This window comes from Balaenoptera ricei, chromosome 3 (assembly GCF_028023285.1).
Source record: "Balaenoptera ricei isolate mBalRic1 chromosome 3, mBalRic1.hap2, whole genome shotgun sequence".
Taxonomy (NCBI): domain Eukaryota; kingdom Metazoa; phylum Chordata; class Mammalia; order Artiodactyla; family Balaenopteridae; genus Balaenoptera; species Balaenoptera ricei.
Genome location: NC_082641.1, coordinates 71,366,062 through 71,391,315, shown reverse-complemented (window position 1 = coordinate 71,391,315; position 25,254 = coordinate 71,366,062). Strand labels below are relative to the sequence as shown.

Here is a 25,254-nt window from a genome sequence, read left to right as displayed (position 1 = left end):
GTTGTATTAATTTCTGCTGTACAGCACAGTGACTCAGTTATACATATATTCTTTTTCATATTCTTTTCCATTATGGTTTATCACAGGATATTGAGTATAGTCCCCTATATTATACAGTAGGACCACGTTGTTTAAACATCCTATATGTAATAGTTTGCATCTGCTAATCCCAAACTCCCAATCCATCCCTCCAGCCACTCCCTCCACCCCCTCCCCCAGCGCCCCCCACCACCACTCCCGGCCACCACAAGTCTGTTGTTTATGGAAAAGACCAGATTTTGAGCAGAAACTTGAAGGAAGTGATGGAGTTAGCCAGAGAAATGAGACAGGAATGAGGCAGGGAGGAAGAGGAGGATAGGAAATCAGTAATGGGGCCTGGCAAAAACTGGAATTTATAGGGCCTTGTGGAACATTGGAAGAAGTTGGGCTTTACTCCAACTAAGATGGGAGCTCTCACAGGGTTTAGAATAGAGAAGTGCCATCATCTGATTTATGCTTTTAAGGGATCTATCTGTTTGCAAGGTTGAAAATAGAAGGGAGGGCAAGGATAGAAGCGGGTGACTATTAGGAAGTGACTGCAGTGATTAAGGCAAGAGATGATGGTGCTAGAACCAGCCATTAGAAGGTGAGAGGTGGTTGGAGACTATATGGAAGTTAAGCCAGTAGGATTTCCTGGTAGACTGGATGTGGAGAGTGGGAGAAAGAGACGATTCTGGGATGACTCCAAGGATTGTATTGTGTGCAAACAAAAGCATTGAGCTGTCATCAGCTGGAGATGGGGAGAGTTACGTTGGAGCTAGTTTTGAGATGTCTATCAGACACTTATGTAGAAATATTGAGGGTATAGCTGGACATGCAAGGCTGGAATCAGGAGAGAGATCTGAGCTAGAGATAGAAAAAGGGCTGTGGTACTCTTACATTCAGAGAGCCGGGAGAAGAGGAAGAACCAGCAGCAAAGGCTGAGAAGGAGCAGCTATCAGAACAGGAGGGAAAGTTCAGGGCCATGGAAAGGGAGGAGGTTTATCAAGGAGTGACCATCTGTGTCCCAGTTGAGGACTGAGAAGTTTCCATTGGATTTAGCAACCTGAAGGTTATTCACGACTATGACATGAGCATTTTCAGTGAAGTGGTGAGGAAAATTTTTTAATGGAGTGAGTTAAGAGAAAGCAGTGTGCTGTATTTACAACAAAAGTCACAAGAGCGGCATTGTCGTTGAGGACATGATTTTCCAAAGTGGTGAAAAATTTTTAATAAAGTTCCATACCAAACAAAGTGAAACATTCCCTCACATACACAGTAATTGCATTTCTGGGAATTTCAGTGTATCATAAAATCTGCATTTCAGTGTATTAAAAATACCTTGTGTCTGCAGAACAAAGTTAGTTCTGACTCAGATCATTATTAAACAGGTTTTTCACCCACATGAATGTCCAGTGGGACATTCGAAAGTTGGATGGGGTAAGAGACAATTCTTTGTTGTGTAGAACTGTCCCACATGTAATAGAATATACAGCATACCTACCCACCAGGAAAATACCAGCCATGCCCCCCAATCATTGTGACACCCACAAATTTCCAAAAAGCTCCCTAAGGAGATAGCCCACCTGTATAGAGTACCACTCTTCTAGATCTAGAGAGTTACTATTATGGCTCCAGTGGGGAACAGATGGCAAACTCAAAAGGGTAATTGAAGAGAGTTTAATAAAGGGACTATTTACAGATGGGTAGAGATGAGGGAAACTCGAGAAATAGTGAAGTACATTAGGGCTTACAACCTAGAAGCTCTTAGCACATCTAGGTCTGAAGGAGCAAGAGGAGGAAGGAGTTACCGGAGCACAGTAAGATCTATGTCTGTAGGAGAGAGGGCCCAAAAGGGGTGTGACCTTCACTAGGGGAATGCAGCCTCTGCCATCCTGTGGCCCAGCAAGAGGGATGCTACAGTAGAAGAATACCCTGACCTCTCTCCTCCTACTCTCTGTACTTCTGACGGTGCCTCCACTGGCCCAGCCAAAGCCAGAGGGCCAGGGGGATCTGGTGGATACAGTATGCAGCATCAGCCTCCTGGGCCCAGAGCAGTGAAGAGGGTGGAGGGGCAAATGGCAAAAACCTAGAAGGCTACTTCGTTTTCTTAGGTGTGCTAGAGTAATTCTTATTTGGCCTTTTAATAAAGGAATGCAATATTTTATTGACTCTGTAGACATTTATTTTACAGCATACACTAATATTTTTGGTTGTTTAAAGACTCTGGGAATTGGATATATTCATTCTTTGGTGTCTTATCAAACATGGATGTTCGATTGTATCGTGGTGTTTATCCAAAATTATTTTTGTTACCCTGTTGACAACAGATAAAGCCTAATTTAAAAAATGACTGTGTTAACATAACACGTGAACATTTTTATTTCCCTCTAAAAAATGAAGAATCAAAGACATGTAAAAGAAAAGAGTTATGACATGTTTGTTTTTGTCAGTATCGCCATGTCCAGATCAGGGAAGAAAAGACAAATAGGAAAAATAGAGAAAAATGGAGCAGAAGCATAGAAAAAGGGCAGTATTGTAATTATCACCAGGATAAACAGAGAACTATTGCAGAGCACAACGTATGGTGCAGGCCAGCCAACGAACCAGGAAGAACAAAACAAAACAAAACTTGATGTTGGGATTACAGAAAAAAATAGTAAAAAAAGAAAACTTTGAGCCACATGCACTTATGCATTTAAATTTGTACAGTGGCTTATTAGAGACTCCCTGAGGGAATGTTCTATATAAACCCTAGTATACCTATTAGATTCACACACATACACATACATATATCCATTTTATATTAAGAATGCTGTATGCTCTGACATCATGAGTCCTCTGGCAATATATGGAAAGAGTATTTTCATTTATAATATTAAAAACGAAGGAAAAGAGGGAGGGAATTACAACTATGATTATCTAGCTAATACAAGCAGAAAAATAAGCATGTTTGGATTAAATTGCCAAAATAATACCAAAAAATCAATGATTGGGACCTGAATTACTCTAATTAGACATCCAGAAAGCCTCAGTTCACTAAATGCTTGCAACTGTCTCATTGAAGATATAGGTCTTGCCATTTGTCAGTGTCAGAATATCCCAAAATGTGAAGTGTAACGTACATTCTGAACTATCATGTTAAAATATGAATTATTGAATGATACATGCTCTGTTGAATCCTGTATCTTAAAATGTCTATTATCTTTAGAGTTAACTTTCAAAAGACAGACTTTTAAAAATAATAATTAAAGTATATGTGCTTTTCACACGCCTGGAGATGATTTTATATCATTAAACTTCTGCATAAATATGCTTCAATAAGCAATTAGAGCAAAGGCTCCAGTTTGCATTTTAATCCTTTTTCTCTGTGAAGTCATCACAATCATATACCTTTGATCTTGCAGTCATTTCTGGCACCAGATTCAGATATCACAGATGAACAATCACTACTTAATAGAACGGAATTCAAAGACAACGGAGTCTAATGAAATGGGGCTTTGTTTGAAACAAAAGTGAAACGTTTTCTAATAGTTGCAAAGAAGGCATTCTAAGCACATTAAAGAAATCCATTTAGGATCCGCACATCTTTTTTTTTTTTTTTTTTTTTTTTTTTTTTTTTTTTTAAAGCACTTTTCTTTTTTTATAGCTACTTTATTTATTTATTTTTATTTTATTTTTGGCTGTGTTGGGTCTTCGGTTCATGCGAGGGCTTTCTCTAGTTGAGGCAAGTGGGGGCCACTCTTCATCGCGGTGCGGGGACCGCTTCTTCATCGCGGTGCGCGGGCCTTTCACTATCGCGGCCCCTCCTGTCGCGGGGCACAGGCTCCAGACGCGCAGGCTCAGTAGTTGTGGCTCACGGGCCCAGCTGCTCCGTGGCATGTGGGATCTTCCCAGACCAGGGCTCGAACCCGTGTCCCCTGCACTGGCAGGCAGATTCTCAACCACTGCGCCACCAGGGAAGCCCGTAGGATCCGCACATCTTGAGAGCTCTTCTTAATGGTCTTCTAGACACCAGGCAGTTTGGAATTTGAAATTTTTCTATGAAAAGTAAAAGCTGTCTGTACTTGGAGAGCTCTGTTTCTGTTCGTTTTGTTTACCCGCGGGTTTTTTTCCTGCTCCTACAGGCTGTTCCACCCCCCAACTTTGAGATGCCAGTCTCCATCCCAGTGTCCAGCCACAACAGTTTGGTATACAGCAACCCCGTCAGCTCACTGGGGAACCCCAACCTTTTGCCACTGGCCCACCCTTCTCTGCAGAGGAATAGTATGTCTCCTGGTGTAACACATCGACCTCCGAGTGCGGGTAACACAGGTATGTTCTCATAAGAACGCAATGGTAACAAACCATTGGAAGGAGCCACCCTTGGCAAAAAAAGGATATTTTACCTACAAGATGACGCGTTTTCCAGTTTTCCATGTCTTTTGTCCCTTCATTGCTTAATAACCATCCGCAGCTAGGTCTTCCACATGATAAAACCTAACTCAGCATATCTTTCAAAATGTTTCATAATCTGCAGTTTATCCGTTGAGCCTATCTGTCACCAATCTCCTCATTTGGCTATATTTTAACCACATACTTTCTCAAACAGAACATCAAATATCCTGTCTCCATGCTTTTGCTTCTCCTCTTCTCCTGCCTAAAATGCCATTTTCCCTCTTCCTCCTAGCCAGATATCACCTCTTCTGTGAAACCTTCCCCTGTGTCCTCTGATAGCATCTATCTCAGTTATTTATTATTTTGGTCGATATTTATTTATTTATACAGTAACTTATAGCACAAAAGGATTTAAGGCAGAGAAAGAAATGTGATAGGATAGCATAATTTATAAGAACGGTGAATTAAAAACAAAACTAAGTCAGTAGTTAAGAGCACATCACAAGGACATATACACCTGCCACAAATGTGTGTCTACACTTCTAGGAGACGCTTACCGTTATACAATTCACAATGTCCCAGAGAAAAATCATCGCTCAGGAAAAGTTCGACCATTTTTAGTACTCAGATCAAACGATACACAATATGATGTACTGTATTGAGTATGTGTCCATTTCCCCACTGAACTTACAGAACCTTGAAGGGAAGAATGTCCTCTTGATTTGTCAGACTCACCGTAAGAACTAAATAAATGTGAGTTGAATATAACTAAACAATTCCTTCATATTTCTAAAATAAGCACCAAAAAGTCATGGTATTTCTAAATCACATACAGCAAATCATTATATATTTACATTTTATTTCTTTAAAAGCACTTGATAGGAAAGTTTTAACGTCTTAGACACACTTTTTATTAAAAGCGATTTATTCACAGAATTTTTCCTTTAGAATACTTGACTATCTGCCTTATAATTAGAATTAAACATGTGTTACTTTTTTAGTACAGAAACTTCATGTGGAGAATACAATCAAAATCAGCCACACTAAAAAAAACTTGATAAATCTTGAATCTGAGAGATGTGTATAAACAACTTATGCTATTCTTTCTCCTTCTGAATATGCTGAAATTTTTCATAAGCATTTTCAATAACCATATGTATTCCTTTCAGATCATACTCAGATGCTATTGAATCTCCTATTTGATGAACTCATGCTCATTTGTTTTTAAAAATCTCATCATTTATTTCCAAAATATTTATTTGATTGGAAATAATAAACATTTTCCTAAAATGTAATGAACAGTTTCTTCTAATTCCAAACCCAGAACCAAATAATAATTATAGCAATTAGAGAATAATCTAGCTGATATTCTGTTCTTTTGGCTAAATTTTGTTCCTTAAAAAATAAAAATAATTATTATATTCAGTATCTTTTTCAAACATCCTAGCTCTCATAAATACACACGGCCAGATTTTAACCTACTTTCTTAAGCTAACAGTGAGTAAAGATATGTTTCTAAATTTGTAGTCAATAAAACCTGTTTTATTGCGTTAGTAAGTAAAATCCGGATAGTAAATGAGATCATTCACTGTTAGAAGATTCATGAAATGACCAAAGTTCTAGACAATTAGCATTGCACAGAATTAATTGTATAAAATATACTTACAAAGAATTAAGCATCAAATATATGGTTATTTGAGCATAGAGTAAACCTTACTCTTTTTCTTCACTTTCTAGAAAATATCACCTTAGAGAAAACTAGACTTGGAAATATGATAAAAATTTAGAGACCATTCAAAGACTAGATTTTTTTTTAATTTATTCATTTTTTTTATTTTTGGGCTGTATTGGGTCTTCGTTGCTGCATGTGGGCTTTCTCTAGTTGCAAGGAGCGGGGGCTACTCTTCGTTGCGGTGCGCGGGCTTCTCATTGCGGTGGCTTCTCTTGCTGCTGAGCACGGGCTCTAGATGCACAGGTTTCAGTAGTTGTGATACGTGGGCTCAGTAGTTGTGGCTCGCGGGCTCCAGAGCACAGGCTCAGTAGTTGTGGCGCACGGGCTTAGTTGCTCCACGGCATGTGGGATCTTCCTGGACCAGGGCTGGAACCCGTGTCCCCTGCATTGGCAGGCAGATTCTTAACCACCGCGCCACCAGGGAAGTCCTAAAGCCTAGCTTTTTAAATGTAATCTTTCTTAGAAAGAAAGATTCTGCAAAATGTCAGTCAGTGATTGTATTTTTAATGTTTGAGCACAGCATATCACAGTGAAACGAATATCAGCCATCTGACCTAGGTAATACTTGACAAATTTAGGACTCTTGGGTGAGGACAGAATACTAAGGTTGCTAAAGGTAAAGTGTGTTGCTCTGTGGGCCTTTAGCCTTTCTCCTTTTGATCTTCCTCTTTCATCCATAGGTGGTCTGATGGGTGGAGACCTCACATCCGGTGCAGGCACCAGTGCAGGTGAGTGGAGACTTCAGTACTAGAGTACGTTTCATTGTTTAGGGTTCCTTTACTTGGTGATTTGCAGAAGTAAGTCTTTTGAACAAAGTCAAGTTGAGAGTTGAGTGAGAGGCATGGGAAAATGGCCCCAAGAATTTCTAAAGCAATTTTATGAAGCAGGAGTGGTTGGATAGTAACTCAGAAGACTGTTTATTAACTAGACCTTTCCTTAATAAAACTTCAACTAGTCAACATAATCAGAATTGGGGGTTCTGATCAAATCAATTTAATCCTAGGTACCATCTGTAGCCACAAAAGTACCTTTAACAAGCCTTGTCGATCGTGTTCTTTGTTAATCATTTCACGTTAAATGTGAATCACTTTCTACACAAAGTACCAAACTCCTGTACACTTCTAAAGGAGAATACATAACGAAAAGGAAGGAGTGAGATTATAACCCTTCAACAATTCTGTTAATAAAATAAAACCACATTTGGCATTAAAATGAGTTCTTAGAGAAAATGAACACAGTGTACCCCTCAAAAAAGCCCCTTAAATATAGTTCAGCTCTTAAGAACTTCTTCCATTATGGCCAATTGTCTCATAGTCACACTTCTCCAGGGTTCCATATTAATTCATATAATTGTGATTATTGAGATATTGATGTCATTTTCAATGCAGCGGTAAGACAGGACAATACTTTCTGATGTTAACTGCAGTTCACTATTGGCACAACAAGTAACCATGGTAATTCCTGCAGCTGGAACATGCTCTACATTTAAAATAGTAGGAGGCAGGCATGATAACATAAGGTTATGTTTGAAATGTCAAAAAAATTCAAGTTTATTGAAATATCTATGGACAGCCTAATTAAAATATTTTGCCGGGTTCAACTATAATAGCCTGCTAATTATAAGAAAGAAGATTAAAAAATTGGCATATAAAAACATTTTTATAAATATATCCATTTGGGAGTAATGTTTCTTATTCCTGATGTTGGCGCTTCACTAATTCAGTGAGTAAAGAAGGAAAAGTATTAAAACTACACAGTGAATTAACAAACAGAATCAATGGCACTAGCTTCCTATTTTATCTAGCTTTTAAAAATTAGGTAGATTCAAATTAATGAGTAGACTGAATATACTATTTTGCTGGACATTGAAGCAAAGTGCTCATTTTTTTTCCCTCAAAAAATACTGTATGGTTTGTAGCCTGAAAATTACAGAACCAGATCAAAGCTAGATCATTGTAGCTTGGATTCAAGTCTCTGCCAAACACTGGCTAGAGAGGGTGATGGGGGCTGAAAACTGGATTGTCTCAAAGACCAAGAAAAAGATAAATAAGAAAAATGGTTTCGATGTTACGATATTTTATCCAGTATCTCGATGCATCAGTTTGCTTGCTCATATGGGAACAGCCAGTAGTGGTGATGAAAGTTATTAGAAGTAGTAAAAAAAAAAACAAAAAACATGTGGGGTTGGGGGGATGGGTCACTCATCTTTGATGAACGTGGCCTCTTGTTACTGCATAATAGCTAGAATGCTTTAGAATTCTATGTTGAAAATAAGTGTTGTTGTTCAATTATGCTGTCATTGTCAATTCCCTGACAGTCCACTAAGGTAAATGGCCCTCCCGGGACAAAGAAGACACTCAATCTTGTACGCATAGAAGTTAGCCACATATAGGCTATAGCGTCACTGAACTAAAATAAAAATCTTACAGGCTTAGCAAATTCATCCCCCTGCTTCAGGACCTCTGCTGTAGCGCAAGAATCTTCTACTTCAAAAATAGAAGGAAATAAAAGAAACACTCAGTTGCTCCACCTTGATGATAATAAACCTTGTATTTTGATAATTGTATCTTGTAACCATGAGCATATAATTGTCACAGTTTCTGTATAGTTATGAAAGAGTTACTTCCCCACTTTTTAAAAGTAGAGGAAGAAGCCCTTTCTAACCCTGGTTCCACAAAACACCTGTTGCACATGCCACTGAGTCTTGAGCTTAGCTGCTATGTCCTGCTCACAGGCTTAGCCGTCTGCCCCTTCTTTCTCATGCCAGCCAGTATCATGTGTCGGAGATGAATATATCGGTGCTGATGTCAGACAATCACATAATACCGAGGGAAACAAGGCCAGCCAGAATGTCTCTACATTTTCAGAAAAGGAAACTAAAGCAAAATGGCCAGAAGATATCTTCCAAATTTTGAATATTGTCATTGAAATTCAAAGTCTCAGATAAAGTTAGAAACTCTGAGGTCAAGTGGCAAGACTCTGCAATTAAGTTAAATATTTTTTGGCCTGTAATTTTTTTTCAAAATCTAGTCATCTCAACTTGTAAAAAGGGTATAGTTTCATGAGGGAAGGAAATACATTTTTTTTTATAAATTTATTTATTTATTTATTTATTTATTTATTTTTGGCTGTGTTGGGTCTTCGTTGCACACAAGCTTTCTCTAGTTTCGGCGAGCGGGGGCTTCTCTTCGTTGCATTGTACGTGCTTCTCACTGCGGTGGCTTCTCTTGTTGCGGAGCACGGGCTCTAGGCGCGCGGGCTTCAGTAGTTGTGGCACGAGGGCTCAGTAGTTGTGGCTCTCGGGCTCTAGAGTGCAGGCTCAGTAGTTGTGGCGCACAGGCTTAGTTGCTCCGTGGCATGTGGGATCTTCCCGGACCAGGGATCGAACCCGTGTCCCCTGCATTGGCAGGCAGATTCTTAACCACTGTGCCACCAGGGAAGTCCTGGGAAGGAAGTAAATTTGGCGTTTATTGTGTTCTTATAAATACCAAGAGACCAAAGAGCTCTCAGCTCGATCATAAAGTATAGCATCTTTCCCATCCACTCCCTGCACTGTACCTCTCCCTCATCCCACCATCCAGTGAGTCATCAAATCTTACCAACTTTGCCTCGAAGGTATTTCCTAAAGCTAGTCCTTTCTCTCCATTACTATCCCACTGCCCTGGTTCAGGGTTATAGCAACACTCCAGAACTATTTCCAGAGATCCCTAATTCATCTCCCAGCTTCACACTGCACCCCACTCCAGTCTCCTCGTGACTCATTAGTCTTTATCAAAACCTTAAACTAATTGTAGGTCATCGTTCAGATACTCAAAATCCAGCCATGGTTTCCCAGCTCTTTCAGAATTAACCATGAGCCTCTTATCTCTGGCCCATCCCTACTCTCCAGTCTTCAACCTTCTTACCTTCTGCCACTGCCATCAAAAATCCTGCACTCCAACTCTAATAATAGCAAACATTTAAATTGCTCTTACTATGTGACTTACAAAAATTAACTCATCTTTTTGCATCGCAGCCCTTTAATGTATATATTCATATTAATGCCCTTCCTATAGTTGGGAGAACTGAGGCACAGAGAGGTTAAGTAATGGCTCAAGGTGGAACCCAGGCAGTCTGTCTCCAGAGTCCATGCTCTTAACTGCATTGTGCTGCCACTTTCCAAACAGTGTCAAGGCTTCTTGCCTTTGTGTATGCGTTCCTAGAACTCTCCTGCTTCATGCTGCCGAGCACCGCTTGTCATCCCTCAGAATTCAGTTCAACCATTCAGGAAATCCTTTCCTGACTCTTCCAAAAGGAATTATGCACCTCTCCTTGATTCTCTCTTGGCAGCCTGTGCCTACATTATTTACTTCCTTGCATTGTAATTGCAGTATCTAGGCACACATCTCTCTCCTGGACATTCATCCCTCTAGGGGCAAACTGTGTCCTATTCAGTTTGTATTCCCAGCTCAAGAAATAAGTGAGAGGACATGGCAGATATTCAGTAAATTTTTGTTAGCTGAAGAAAGGAAAAGTTGATCTTCTAGACCTAAATTTGTAATACTGTTTATGTGAAAAAAAGAAAGAATACTTCAAAGGAATAATGTAATTTTAAATACAAAAAGATATACCCTTGATCTGTAATTCACAAAAATAATGTATTCTTCTGATACTGTGTATAATGAATAGTGCATTAATTATTTAATTAAATGGCTGAGCACTATTGACCAATGAAGTTTTACTAACTTTAACTTACTTAATGGAAAACCTGAAGAGCTGATATACAGCAGGAAATGAAATGGAGGTTAGTACCTCAGACCATCACAAATTCCCTCTTAAAATAGTGACCCTCTTATTGCTTAAGTTGAAGTCATTTCAGAGATGAAGGCAAGTGTTGATAAAGAAGAAACAGGATGGGGTTGTGCTCTTGATGTAAGGGAAACATACAGCAAGTCATTATAATACATTAGTAATAGTGACACTTGTAGGTTTCAGTTGACAGTTATTCATCCACTATTTAATCCTTTCCTTTCAAGAGACAAAATGAAAAGTCACTGCTTTTAAAATTACATTTTGTCATATCTCCGTACATTAAAGCTTTTAACATGCTAATCTTAGTGGTTACAGATGATTTTAAGATCAGGTTCAACTGAATTTCTGTTAGATTTAATAGAAATAATCGTTAGCACAGCCATGCCTTGTGTTGGATTATTCACTTCCCTCTTGGTACCCTTTGTTTTCACTTTGATAACATAGTTGCTTTTTTATTGAGTCAAAAGTACCAGTATGCTCAAGGATATACTGTTTCCTGATTGAGACCAAAAAAAGGGAGGTGGGGGGAGCAGAAAAAAACCCTTTAGGAACCTCTTTGAAAATTTAGGAGAATTCTACAGTCTACATAGCTATTTGACAATAAGGCGAAGGATATTTATGTATATTGATTAATAATTTTAATTGGCATTTATAGTAAATATAATTTTATATAAAAAGAAACTAACAGCTGTTTCCTTATTTTGATGTTTATTGTTTACTATTTTATGCATTTGGTTGTCAAGCACTGTCACTTCTGGAATGCTTAATTTATATCAGCTAAATACATGGAGACTTGGTGGTGGCAGTGTACTGCTGCGGATAAACCACTGAGTGGTGGCTGAGTGAGGAGACCTGGCTTCCAGACTCTGAAAAGACTCCATCCAGTTAAGACTTTGGGTCATAACTTTGAGCCTCTGAACTTAGTACTCACATTAAGGATAAGACACAAAAGTCTTTAAAGTCCATTTACATGCAGTGTTTTATGATCATATAATCACAAAACTTTCCTAACATGAGTTTTTTGTAATTCATTTAGCATTGGAAAAGAAAAATTTAGCATATTATAAAATAGAACTAAATGAGAAGAGGAAAAGGTCATACAATGTTTAATTATTCTATACCAGTACTATTGCTTTGCAAGTATTTGTTTTTGAGAATACTTATCAAAAATTTCTTGGCTGACTTTCTTATCAACCAAACAGACTTCTCTGCAATTCTTGCTCAATGATTTAAACTATCAGTGAAGTGGTTAAAAATTCAGTTTAAAAGTATTGGCTTTAACAAGTTTATATTTTTGTTGTCTAACAAAACACAAATGCAGAATGCAATATTCAAGAAAAGGAGATTGATACCATTTAGTTACTCTCAAATAAGAAAACTTTTTTGTTACTATAAAAATATAATTTTATATTACTTTTTAAAAAATTGTTAGGCAGCCAATGAAAAAAATCTGAATTAATAGTTGGATTCTTTTAAAGTATTATGTTAGTTTAAATTGTCCTGAATAAAAATTCTGAACTCATTTGCAGTTTTATCTTGGGAGTTCACCCATAACATAAATAAAGATCCAACAGGATTGCTTTATTATTATCTATGCAATTAAGTAACAATGATATTTTTAACCCAAACCAAGGTTATCTAGATTTATTAAAAGGAAAAAAAAATACTGTCCTCTAGTTGGAGAATCTACAGCACGTGATAATCAGCCACTGCCAAGAAAATCAGTGTCCACTTCCCGTGTACAAGACCTGGAAGATGATAGGTAAAGCACTACCGTGACACCATTCTCTAGGGGTCAACGTTGAAGTGGGAGAGGCAGGTCAAAGAGGAGACAGATGAATGTTACAGGCTAAGTCAGGGCACCATCTGCTTTCAACCCTTTTGGTTTGACTTAAGGAGTTTGATTTCCAGAGGGAAAAACAAAATTTCAAATTATAACTTCCCTAGAGAGTGTTTCAGCAGTTTTTAGAGCCTTTTGCATATCATGATTTCTGACCTCACAAGTTGTATTCCTTTTTATCACCTGTCTTTCTATTATATTCAGCAAAGCAATATGAAAATGGGTCTCTTCACTCATATCCCATTGATTTAACCTAAGAGTGTGATTGATAATAAAACTTTGGTCTTTTTAATATTAACTCAAGAAGTTAACATTTCCCCCTAAAATATTAGTTTTACTCAACATTTGTCTTTTTTCTCTTAGCATTTTTCTTTGTCCTCGCACAGTGTTGGTTTCTCTCTTTCCTGTTTTTGACATCGCCATAAGATTTTATTTGGAGATAATACAGAAGGAAAAGCTCTTTTCAAAATCATTAGTGATATGAAACTGTACATCAATAGACAGCAGATCCTGACGGAGGGATGTGGTTAAAAAAACCCCTCTTGGAAATCAATGTTTTACCTACCAGGGACTTTTCGGGGCTTCAAGGCTGTCAGCCAAGAGTATAATTTGCTGTTTTTAGACAAACCTTTGCCAGTCTTAAATTTTAGTTAGACTTATATAGAATCTTTCACTTGAATTTCAATTCTAAGAGTGTATAGTCATGAAACAGTCTCATATTTGAAAGATCAAATCAGATATATTCCTTTAGTTAACTTTCTACTAAAGGAAACTATATTGTACCAAAACCTTGGCTAAACAGTTTCAATTTATCATCTATAGATGTGTCCATAGGGTGCTAAGTATTCACTAGGTTTATTTATTATTGCTCCATTTCAGTTATTTTAACTGAACTTAATATCTACTTAGTAACTGTCTTACTAAACACTATGCCCTCCTTTCACGATTTTTTGACCTTAGACTCCACTTACAACCTCTAGTTATGGCAAAGAACGGATTTGTCGTATTTGTAGTGTGAGGGGGAAAAAAATCCCTGCTATATTAGGTTATTATAATATAGTAATAATAGCAAATCTAAAGCTGTGGTCAATTTACATATTCAAACATGATAACATTGACTTACATAACAATCATGGAAAAGAAACCTTTAGTATTAAGCAACTCAGAGAAAACTGTGAAATCATGGAGCAAAATTTTTGCTCAAGCAGTAATTTGGGAAAATATTCTGGAGGCAGATATTCAGAATAATAAAATCACCAAGAAAAATACATGATATACAAGTTACTTTAGAGATGACATCACCCTTGGAAAGTCTGCGAATTCCCATTTTGCAGGATTGTTGGTGAAAATTAAATGAGATCATCAATACAAGGCAGCACCTAGCACAGTTTCTGCCCTAGAGTAAGTGCTTGTTAATAAATGTTGGCTTTTGTTAGTATTATAATTATCTATATTCTTGACTTCCTAAGCAAAAAATAAAGCTTAGTTTAATCTAGTCCCAGTAATATTTATTAAACGTGCAAGGTGTGAGTAGTGCACTAGTAGGCCTCACAGAGATGCCTGCCGCGGCCCCTACCCTCAAGGGTGGGAGTAGAGAGGAGATATTAATAAATCTGAGGCAGAAAGGGAGCGCCGTGCGATGCAGTGCAACACATTTCATTTGAACATTATCATCTTCTGATGTGTTTGCAGCAGTTGTGTAAATGTTAAAACCACAAGTAATTATTCTTTCTCTTCTGTCACGTTCTCTCTAATTTGAACTGTCTCAATATTTTTGTTTATAAAAATGACTGAAAGAATGAACAATTGTGTCAATAATGAAGACACCCCCTCATTTTTTAGTAAAGAGACAGCCCCCAAATCGCAAGAAGTGAACAATTAAGTGAGTCATAAATCTATCATTCATTGTTAAGTGGAACTTTTTTTAAGATAGCAAGGTTCCATGTCATTTTTGTGGTGCGATGAAAAACTATCCCTTCAGGAAGTCAGTACCGAGAACAGAACGATAGAGTGCCTTTGTGCATGGGAAACATCAAATTGTCGATTTCTTTCTTATTTGCAAGTTGGAGCCTTTATTCCAAGAGAAGGAACAATTCAAGGATGCATTCTAAATCTGAAACATCTGGCTTTTGTAATAATGTAGTGGAAGCAGCTTGTGCTTTGGATTCAAATCAGAGCTCTCCCACTTACTGACAAGTCTCAGAAACTCCCGGAACCTCAGTTTCCTCATCTGTCACAAATTGAGGTGATAATGCCTGACCCACATGACTTTCAGGAAACATGAAAGTGGTCTGCCAACACAAACCGGCTTTGTAACACAGACTCCAATCTTTAGGAAAACAACTCAGTAATAAGTAAAAATTCTTTACGTCTGCCTCACAATCCAGAGCCCATTGTATGTGCTGAATGTTTAAAGTTCTAGTTGGCAGATAGACTTAATTTCACAAAAGATGCTAAACAAAACACATCTAAGAAACATCAAGGACAAATGGGGTAAGTAGGAAATCCACGAAGGCGTGGTTCAGCATCAGGGTGACATGGTCAAGCAGAAGAGACAAGTCTCTTTTTAGAACGTCTGCTGCCCTCTAACTGGTATAGCCAAGAATAGTCTTGGCTCGGGTGTATTCTTGGGGTATTTTCTAAGAATACACCACAAAAGGCACTGAGGTTTCACAGGAGTTTCTTCTTAGTCTAACATTATGCATTATTATATTATTTCCCTGAGAAACCCCCCGATAGATTGGAGACTTGATTTTATTTTTAAGAATCTGTAATCAGGAGTCTTAAGCTGGATAAGAATCAGAAATCTGATTTGCCCCCATTCTGCAGTAGGCATATTGAAATTTTCATCATTCCCAGATTTCTGACCTCCAAATGTTTTGTGGTTGCCTTTTCCCTTAGAGCCATCCCATGAAAAAGATCTCCTTTCCCCTCAAAAAAAAAAAAAAAATACTGATTGTGATTTACAACAGCTGAATAACTTATAGTTGGTAGTGCTTTTAACAGTGTTTCAGGCATTCAGGGCAAAGTGAATATAAGACTAAAGTCTAGAAGGTCATAATTTTTTCCCACTAAAAACTATTTTAGGCGTGTTACTTCCAGTAGAACAGTGGGTTGTATGAGCAATTTTACTATGTACAAATAAAATTACATGAAAAGCTGTAGGTTTATTTGAGACACAAAACAATGTCCTGATACTGAGAACTAACTTACCTTAAAACTTTTAAAAAGTCAAATGTAAAATTAATTGATAGTAGTGAACGTTATCATATATGTAACATCTCTAGTTTAACAAGACTGTATGCTGTAAATATTTTAAAAATTGTTCTGTTGAAAGAAAAAAAAAACCTTAAGTGGGCAAAGCATTTTGCTGAAGTAAAAACAGAAAATCAGTACATCAGAGGTTCAGCTTAATGTTTTCCTGTGGCAGTTGGCTCCAAATTCCCAAAAATAAGATACCATTAACAAAGTACTAAACAAAGTAATTTTTATAACCTGTGTATGAGAAATTATTTTCCAGATATCTAATAGTGGATACTATAAAATACTGGGCGTTTCCCTATCATGTTGAGTGGTTCTGATGAAGCTGGTCTCTTAAATAGACAGTAGGTAGGTAAACATCTTTACCCTCTATTACAGGGGAGAAGATTATTGACTAAAGTATTACCAAATCTACCTTTAAAAGCATACTTAATCATCCACTCAGAATAGCACGCTGAAAGTTAAACAGCTGCTCTGGCATTTAGTGTAGCTGAACCCAATATTTCCTATTTGTAAATATTTATTTATCCAGAAGGAGACTAGAAATATGGTTTGGAACATCACCATTCTGTGCCCCTTATGTAAGTCCAGTGTCTTTTGAACCAGAATTGCTATTTTTGACGCCCAGGTTGACCACGTTCCACATCACTGCTGACTTAGGAGGCCCTTTGAGTCTCATGTCCCTGGTCTCACCCTTTGTTTCCTTTCTTCCTTTGTGTTCCTGTAATTTTTGGATGAGGTTTGACAGAGAAGGGTTTTCAAAATCTCAGAGTATGACCAGTTCCCAGGAGCAGGGCCGTGTTGTGCTTCAGAGCACGGACTCTGGACACACTGCTGGGTTCAAACCATGGCTCAGCCAGCTGATAGCTGTTTGACATTGGGCAAGTTACTGGACCTCTCTGTTCTTCAGTTTTCTCTTTATGTAACGCAGGGATACTCTTAGCACCTCACAGGGTTGTTGTTTTGAGGATTAAAGGTGTTTTATATCCAGGTATAATAACAAAACATTGCATAGGTGCCTGTACTGTTCTGGGCACTTAAGATGCATGCTTGATGTTGTTAATACTATTGGTAATTAGTACTATATAAAATGCTTGCTGTTGTTAATATTGCATGTTCGTGTTGGTGAGCTGCCTTGGGAGAGTAGGTGGGAGTCTCTGATTCAGATGACTTTTATGCTTCTCTCACACTAATGAAATCATTACTTAGCGTGTGAAAACCAAGGCTCAGTATAGTTGAAGGAACTCTAATGGAGACCTCATGACTAGGAACTGGATTTATCTACTTAATCCTCCTTTGTCCTCGATGCCCATCTGCCTTGTAAATCTTCCCAACTCTGCTGCCTCATTCAGACCTCATTCCTCATGTGTTCCCTGGCAGATGTGTCCTAACTAGCTTCCTTATAACCGTCTAACTCTGTAATGTATCCTTTCCACTGCCACTATTGCTATTTTCCCAATACACAGCTAACGATGCCACTTCCTACTCACAAACAACTTTGGCTGTTCATTTTCTATGGTATAAAGTTTAGTAAAAGTTTATTATAAAGTCTACAGTAGAAAGTTAACATGATCTGAGAGGCTTGTGTTAGCCTAGCCTACTTTTTCAACTTCTGAAAACTGCATCCTCTGAAATGATCTATATTTCACCTTCATAGGAATACTCATCCTTCTCAAACACAGTCGTGACTCTGAGATCTGTCATGAATTCCCTCTCTCCAGGAAGTCTGTCTCTGAACCACCTAATAAAATCCTGTGCACTCTTTTAATTGCCACCCTTCTACCATTCTTTTTCCTAGGATATCATGCAGCCCGTCTTTTGGTAGAAAGTTCTGTATGAGTAAATTATTATTGAAATTCATCTTGATATAGAGACAACCTATGGCAGTAAACACTTGACAGTGTAGAAGAAAAGATCCAGCATCTCAGAGTTTTTTTTCATTAGGGAAAATTTCTACTTTGAGTCTACTGCTTGCAGTTAGCTAAGGTAATGTGCTTTGAAATGATTAACAGGTGCAGTAGATGAAAAAGAAGCTTTAATTAAGTCTCTATTAACAAATTTAGTAGGTGGGCAGTTGCATGATTTTCTGACTTTTATATTATATGGTTGATAAACAGTTTGTCTCAGTGGTGTACTTGGTCATCAGTGTGTAATCATTATCTGAAATAGAAAATGTTCTCAAGTAGCATAAAGAGGAGAGACCCTTGATGTTTGAAATTAGCAAGTTACACATTATGCTTTCAGTTCTCATCCCACATTCCCTCCGTAACTTGACTTTTAGTCCCGTTCCTGAATAATTCTAATTTTTCCAGCATAATCTGCATATGTGTTTTGTGAGCATTTGAAACCCTTAATGGACTAGTGCTCTGTGTAGTATTAGCCTCTAATTATGCAGGATTTTGGAGGAGAGCGAGTTCAAGGTGGGCTGAGGTTGACTGAAAGGTATCATGAAAGCACTGGGCCTTTGCCAATCCTTAAAAATGAATTTGAATTAAACAGGAAATCAAACACTGCCAGTTATTGAACTGCTAGAGCAAAGACTCAGGCTTATTCAGAGGATGGTGAGCTTGGCCGTGGCCACTGGAAATTAGGTTAGATAGACAGAGTGGGTCAAACTATGCACAGTTTGGAGAGCCAAGCCAGGGCACTGACCCACTAGTGTTAAGTATGATCTGAAAAAGGAACATGAGAGAAGCAACACTTGAGAAAGATTTTTAAAGAAAATCTTGGGCGTGTACATTAGGTTTATTATAACACATATGCACAAAAATTTGCATACAGCTTCAAGGAGCTCACAATCTTCCTGCAGCCCATCTTAAGGCCTGGTGAAGAACCCTTCAACTAGAGACCAGGAACCCAAACGGGGGGTTATGGCAAGACCTAGTCAAATGGCAGCAAAAGCCTAAATTAGGATGGTGGCAATGGAAATGGAGAGAGACATTTTTGAAGAAAAGCTAGCAAGATTTGGTAACTAATTGGATATGGAGTTGGAAGAGGAAGTGGGAATGAATAGTCAAAGATGACGACTTGAGAGACTACAAAAACAGATTGTGCCAATGAAAAAATTAGCCTTGGTCCATGAGGACTAGTTTCTGTTTTGTGCTTATTAGATTTATATTCTTGTATTTATAATTGAAAGTCCAGGAGAGAAAAAAAAAAAAGTGACATGAAAAGACTCATAATGTCTAAACATCTAAATAAGAGAAAGTTTCAGAACTTCGGGCTCAAAGAGAGCTACATACTCAATTGAGCTCTGTGAGACAAGGCAAAATGTCCTCCTCACAACATCTTAAGCCAGGAATATGTTCTTTGAATTTACAACTTCTTAAAATAGGAGTCAATTTAAAAAAAAAAAAAAGAAAAAGCAGCAAGTGTTTTCAAGTTAACTGGAAAGAAAAAAATTTTTTTCTCCTAACACCACATTTGAAGTTTTGTGTATTTACACTAGTTTTAATATGAGTGTTTAGAAACTTGTAACCAAGAGAGGTAGATTCTATTATCCTTTATGCAAATTATATCGTGAATGCTTAAATTGTTTTATGTGAAACAATATTTTTAATCAAACGAAACGATAAAACAAACGAACTCTAAAGTTGGTCTGTTCTTCGTTTTCTTATAATCTATAATCAGGAAATCCATTCACTCATGCTTTATAATTTTGGGGCTTTTAAGTGGTCAGGGGAATGTGACATCTGCATGCAGTCACATCCAAATTGATAATTGTCCCAGGCGGAGGGTAATTTTAAAACATGAAGAAAGGTGGAATCTGTATCTCAGAAGGTTATTGAAGGGTGGCGGTTCCCACCCCCCGACCCCTGACTTTGAAAGACGCTGTTCTTTTGGGCGAACTCATCTTAAGGTAGGACAGCAGCCTCAACCAAGGCCAAAGCGTCCTGAGCGGGGAGCAGGCCGCGGCTTCCGAGCCGGTTTAAATGCAGGCTCTTCTTAGCAGTAAACCACACGAATGTATTCATCATTGATTTTCAAATGATAGGTTTCTATATCACTGGTTTAGGATCCACAGCCTCACATTCCTGAATCTATATTATGCCAAAAGAATAACAACTTGGTGGCTGGAAACAGAAATGGTTATTATACGGCTCCAAAATGCTAGCTGGCACAATATGCTAAAAACAGCAGAAACTCACCGGTAAAAGGCAGAATTTATTTGTTCTCAAAAATAACTTTATGCTCTAAAAATATGAATCTAAGAAGTGTCATCGTGGTTCAAAATATTTTACCTTCAATATGTAAACACCTTAAAATATGTGACTAATCTTCTAAAATGGCATAATTTCCAAACAACAGGAAATATTCCAAGGGGAAAAATAGAATGCTTTTCAAATCAGTTTTTTAAGTTTTGAGGCATCTATTGGGTGAAAAACTATAATATATGTTTGCTTTTTTTTTCCCCCTACCGCTGCCCCAAATCATTGTTTAAAATGTGGGCAAAAAGGGGTAGGCTTTGTTGGAATTTCTCAGCGTTTACTGTAGAAGATGTTTGTTTTTTTTTAATTTAAAAAAAAAAAGAGCTTTTCTCAGAGCCTCCGTGCAGCATTTCCATTTTCGCACACTGGCCCAGTGCTCGTCATATCACAGGACAACACATTTCATAAAGCGGTTTTACTTCCTTTTAGCAAAATAACTCCTCCATGCAAACCAGTATCGGCATCTACGACGCCGGGGTTTTAGTTTCTTCAGATCTGTTCAAGCTTCATTGCACTGCTTAACTGACTTTTTTCCCCCCTTTCTTTTGAAATTACCCAGCTAATTTTCCATTTGATTGTTTATTTAAACCAGATCTCACACAGGCTTAATAGATAAGTGACATAGGCATTCAGGGTGTCTGTCAGTCTGAGCTTCAGCTGACAGGAAAGTAGAGAGCAAACTTTGTCTTGGTTTTCTCGCTCCCTTTTTATCCAGTGGAATCTATTAATTAAAACTAAAGCCCTAGCATAGTCACGATAATGATTCAGTAAGACACCTTAAATATAAGACTCCTGTGAGCATTCCATTTGATCAAGCATTTTTCTAAGTGAACATATCCTTTGTATTTCTCCTAGTGGAAAAAGGTAAATTGCATTTGTTTCATATAATAACTTTTGCCACAGAAAACAATCCAAATTAACTGTAAAATAATGTTTTGGGCTTTTGACATATTTAGCTGGCTTTAGAGAATTTAGCTAATTTTCTTGAAGTTTTATTATAGAAGAGTAATTTACATACAAATTCAGCCAACACTTCTTAAGCAACTACTTTATACTTGACACGCTTTGGGCGAGGGGTTGTTTGTTTTATTTTGTGGGTTTTTTCTTCCTGTAAAGTGGAGAATTTTATGCATAATCCAATTGACAGATTTAATCTTGTAGTTATTTGTTATATATTCAGCCCGTTTATTCATGCATAAAATGAGACAAGTAAATGAATGGGGTATGAAGAACCAGTGTGCTCTACATGATGTGCCTCAAATAGATTCTAATTCAAAAGATGTGCCCATAAATATCTCCTGAAATATACCTGGGCTTTGCCTTCCCAATTCCTCATCATAGCTCAGGTCATCATAGAAGTTTCCAGACTGGATCACACTATCAGGCCTTCCTAATGACAGAATATCCCAATACCAGTAGATCTCTCTGTCCACTTAAAGGCCTGTGTTACCTCTGCTCTGCAACCTTCAGGGGTCTGCATTTCCACCATTTAAACCCAAGGCATGTTAGCCTGGAATTCACAGGCTAAACTTCTGTGGGTTCCACAGGCCAACCCTCCATATTCCTTCAGGGTCTCTGACACTCCCCTCTTTCCATGGGTTCCCTTCTCACCAGGAAGCTCACAGTGTCCCTGACCATCCTCTTTTCATTGCCACCTTGGACCTTTCCCAGTGCCCGGTCACAAGCCCAGAGATCTTACTGTCTCCTCTCTTTTTTCAAGACTCACATCAGTTCTTGCCTCTTCCATGAATCTTGTTTGGATAATCTGTTCCCTCCTGGGAACCCAATAGCACTTAATCTGTATTGCTCTGTGGCACCTCACCCCAGGCTGCCTTGTCTTGGTGCGTACGTTTCACGCGTGTCTGTATTGGATTGCCACAAAGGAACTGCAGGGCCTTTGAGGACCGGGGGCTTGTCTCTGCATCCCCACTGGGTAGCACACAGTATCATTCGTCCTGGGGTAATAGATACTTGTGTTTTACAATAATGATAATGATGACAGTAACAACGAGGTTTGACTGTCTCCTTTAGAGAGCTTTAGAAAACAACTGCCTAGGTTTCCAGCACGGGTTGTTGAATCACCTAGGTGGTTTCTGTTATTCTCCAGTCAGAGATGGTAGAGGAAGCCAGCAGGGGACTTTCTGGTTCAGCTCAGGTTGTCCCTCTGCAGCTCTGCCTGTCACGGGACAGTATATTTTGAATTATGAGAAATGGACGCCTTCAGAGAGCCATTTATCTGTTAGTGGAGGGCTAAGCATCGGAGACCAAAGAAAAAACCCTTTCAGGACGGTTCCCACTCGATGGCTACGCCTGTGCCCTGTGCACCAGCACTTTAGTGGAGGCACCATCCCCTCATTTCAGCTCCTGAGAAGGAGTCCTGCTTTCTGAAGTTCTGTGTGAGCAAGAAAGCAGGGCTTCAGGTTCGTACACTGAGCTTAGTGAGGAGAGCAAACCAGATGGAAGAAAGCCATAGGGGGAAATCGCTCAAAGACAAGGGGGACTGAATAGCAAAGCGTGTGAGAGGCTGCTACCCCCTCCTGCATGTCCTAGAAATTATAGTCTTGCTGGTTTGCCCTTTGTTCACGTAAGGACACACAGATACACAAAATAAAAGCCAAATCGTTGAACCGAAAGAGTGAGTCATGCCGGCCAGGCCTCCGCTGAGCTAGTCAATTAAAGTGCAGGACCAATTCAGTGCTTTTCTTAGACCCTGAACGACTGACTGTCTTGACTTTCTTCCCAAAATTTTTTTAATAGAAAAAAAGTATATGCTGGTTTCTGGGCAAGTTGCTATCTATTAGGTCTCTTCTCATTAAGAGTTTTTAATCTTCCTTCAGAGGAATGTTAAATAACGGATTGGGTTACTGATGTGGAGGCTGTCAGTCATCCTGTGAACTTTCAATGTACGTTATTGGCTCACCCTGTTAATCCTTTATTCTTAATCTCATGTAGTGTATTCTCTAGAAACATTTTTTGAGTCTAGATTTTCTTTTTTCCTCAGTGCTCTCATTGTTTTGTGTTAACAGGGAACGGGTATGGCAATCCCCGAAACTCACCAGGTCTGCTGGTCTCACCTGGTAACTTGAACAAGAATATGCAAGCAAAATCTCCTCCCCCCATGAATTTAGGGATGAATAACCGTAAACCAGATCTCCGAGTTCTTATTCCACCAGGCAGCAAGAACACGATGCCATCAGTGGTAATGTGAAATTACATTTTAAATAAATGTTGATGTTTTGTATATGTTTTGCTATTTGTGTATTTGTCTAACTTTATGAATTACTCACATGCTCCCAGAAAATTAACACGTCAGTGCTGTTGCTGGGGCCCTGTTGGATTTAGCTATTATTTCTGGTAACTAGTGTGCATTTTCCCTTTTCCGTGGAAAAAAAGAACCAACATCCAAAAAACTCCAGTATAGGGCTGGTGTTCTGGGGCAGAGAAAACATTTCCTTTTAAGGCCTTCAATTTATAATTAGAAAAAAATCATTACCTAGTACTCTGCTAATGGGACATATGATTTGATTTGACCAATGGTAGAACCACACTCACAGAATGAGGTATTTCATAACAGATTTTTACAGTATTGAACTAAATAAGTATGTCCTTAAGGTACTGACAATGAAAAATCTTTCTCAGAATTCCTAAATGAACTTTCTCCCGTTAATTAGCAATTCTTTTCTTAGGTATATTGCAATGATAATGTTTAATGCATCACATGCCTATGCACTGCCTCAATTCATCTTTCCAAATATGCATTTTATGCCAATAGTTACCTCTCAAAAACAAATTGTCTTAAAATTCTAGGCGTTTTGAGAACAAAGGTTATATTTTTATTTTACATCAAAAAAAAGTTGTGGCACTTATAAGAATAAATAAATATGAAATATAAATAATATCCCTGGAAGCTATCATTTTTCTTTCTCCTGGGTCTGCAGGACTAAGGTGAAGATAATATTGTGAGACCACATTCAGCAACAAAGAGACTTACATCCGTGTTCTCCAAATTAGCTTTGCTTAAGAGCGAGAACATTTAAAACCAAGATTCAGTAGACAGATTTAGATCATTCTGCAAACACGTTTTTTTTTTTTTCTTTCTCTGCTCTGTGGCAAGCTTCAGGGTAAAACAGTCCTGCAAGCTGATTAGTTTATTATGGCACAGTGCAGATTAATTTTGAATATCAACCCCCCAAAATTCACATGATGTGCAACATTCCCTTCGGAAAAGGCTGGATAAATAAAACCTCCCACGGGGCCACAGCCAAGCCGTGTGGGCCATGCATGGCAGGCTGTCTCTATCAGCAGACTTATTCCAAGTCCCTTAAAACTGAGGCTTTCCGCAGGGTTTCTGGTGAGCCATCCGTCAGGTCTCTCACTGGCAGCCAGGTGCGGTTTCCCCCCTCCTCCAGCAAGTGGGGTTTCAAAGTACAATCTTTTTTTTTTTTTTTTTTCCCTTAAAATGTGGTGGTGAAATAATGAACGTTGAGACACTGACCTGTGCTGAAAACTGGATAGATTGTCTTCATGTTTGAGACAAACAGCTCATTAAAGAAAACAAAGAATGTCTTTGTAAGGAGTTATCTTTAGAGTCTGAGTTTTAAAACTGTTTAAACTGTTGTGTCTATCGGAAGATGCTTCTCCTTTTGTTGAAAAGATTTTGCCCAATTATAAATATTTACAGACACTAATTAATAAAACTCCTTCCGCATGCTCTCAGTCTGAGGATGTCGACCTGCTTTTGGTAAGTGGTGAGGGTGCTTGGCACGTGCAAGGAGAAACCCAAAGTGACTTGTTAGGTGGAGGGGTAGCAGTAGTAAAATGGAAAGATGTCAGGAGTTAGTGTGTGTCAATATTGATTATATTTAAATGCCATTCATTTCAAGTATCACTCATAGGTGAGATATCAGGTTATCTATTTTTCTGTGTCAACCTCTGTAAGTAAAGGCCATGTTTTCAGTTTATTTTAGGATTTAATTTATAGTAAAATTGTAACAAACAAAAATATCCTTAGTTATTTAAAACCATGA

The 25,254-nt window shown here is 38.2% G+C and overlaps 1 protein-coding gene across 14 annotated transcripts in view; it reads left to right on the top strand.

Moving 5' to 3' along the window:
- Positions 1-25,254, top strand: part of MEF2C (myocyte enhancer factor 2C) — a 166,110-nt gene that overhangs the window by 129,093 nt on the left and 11,763 nt on the right. For all 14 annotated transcript variants that reach the window (XM_059916754.1, XM_059916740.1, XM_059916750.1 and 11 more), the window contains 3 exons: positions 4,146-4,332; positions 6,808-6,855; positions 23,254-23,426. In XM_059916754.1, coding sequence (XP_059772737.1) covers positions 4,146-4,332; positions 6,808-6,855; positions 23,254-23,426 — 408 coding nt within the window. The remainder of the gene's footprint in view (positions 1-4,145; positions 4,333-6,807; positions 6,856-23,253; positions 23,427-25,254) is intronic.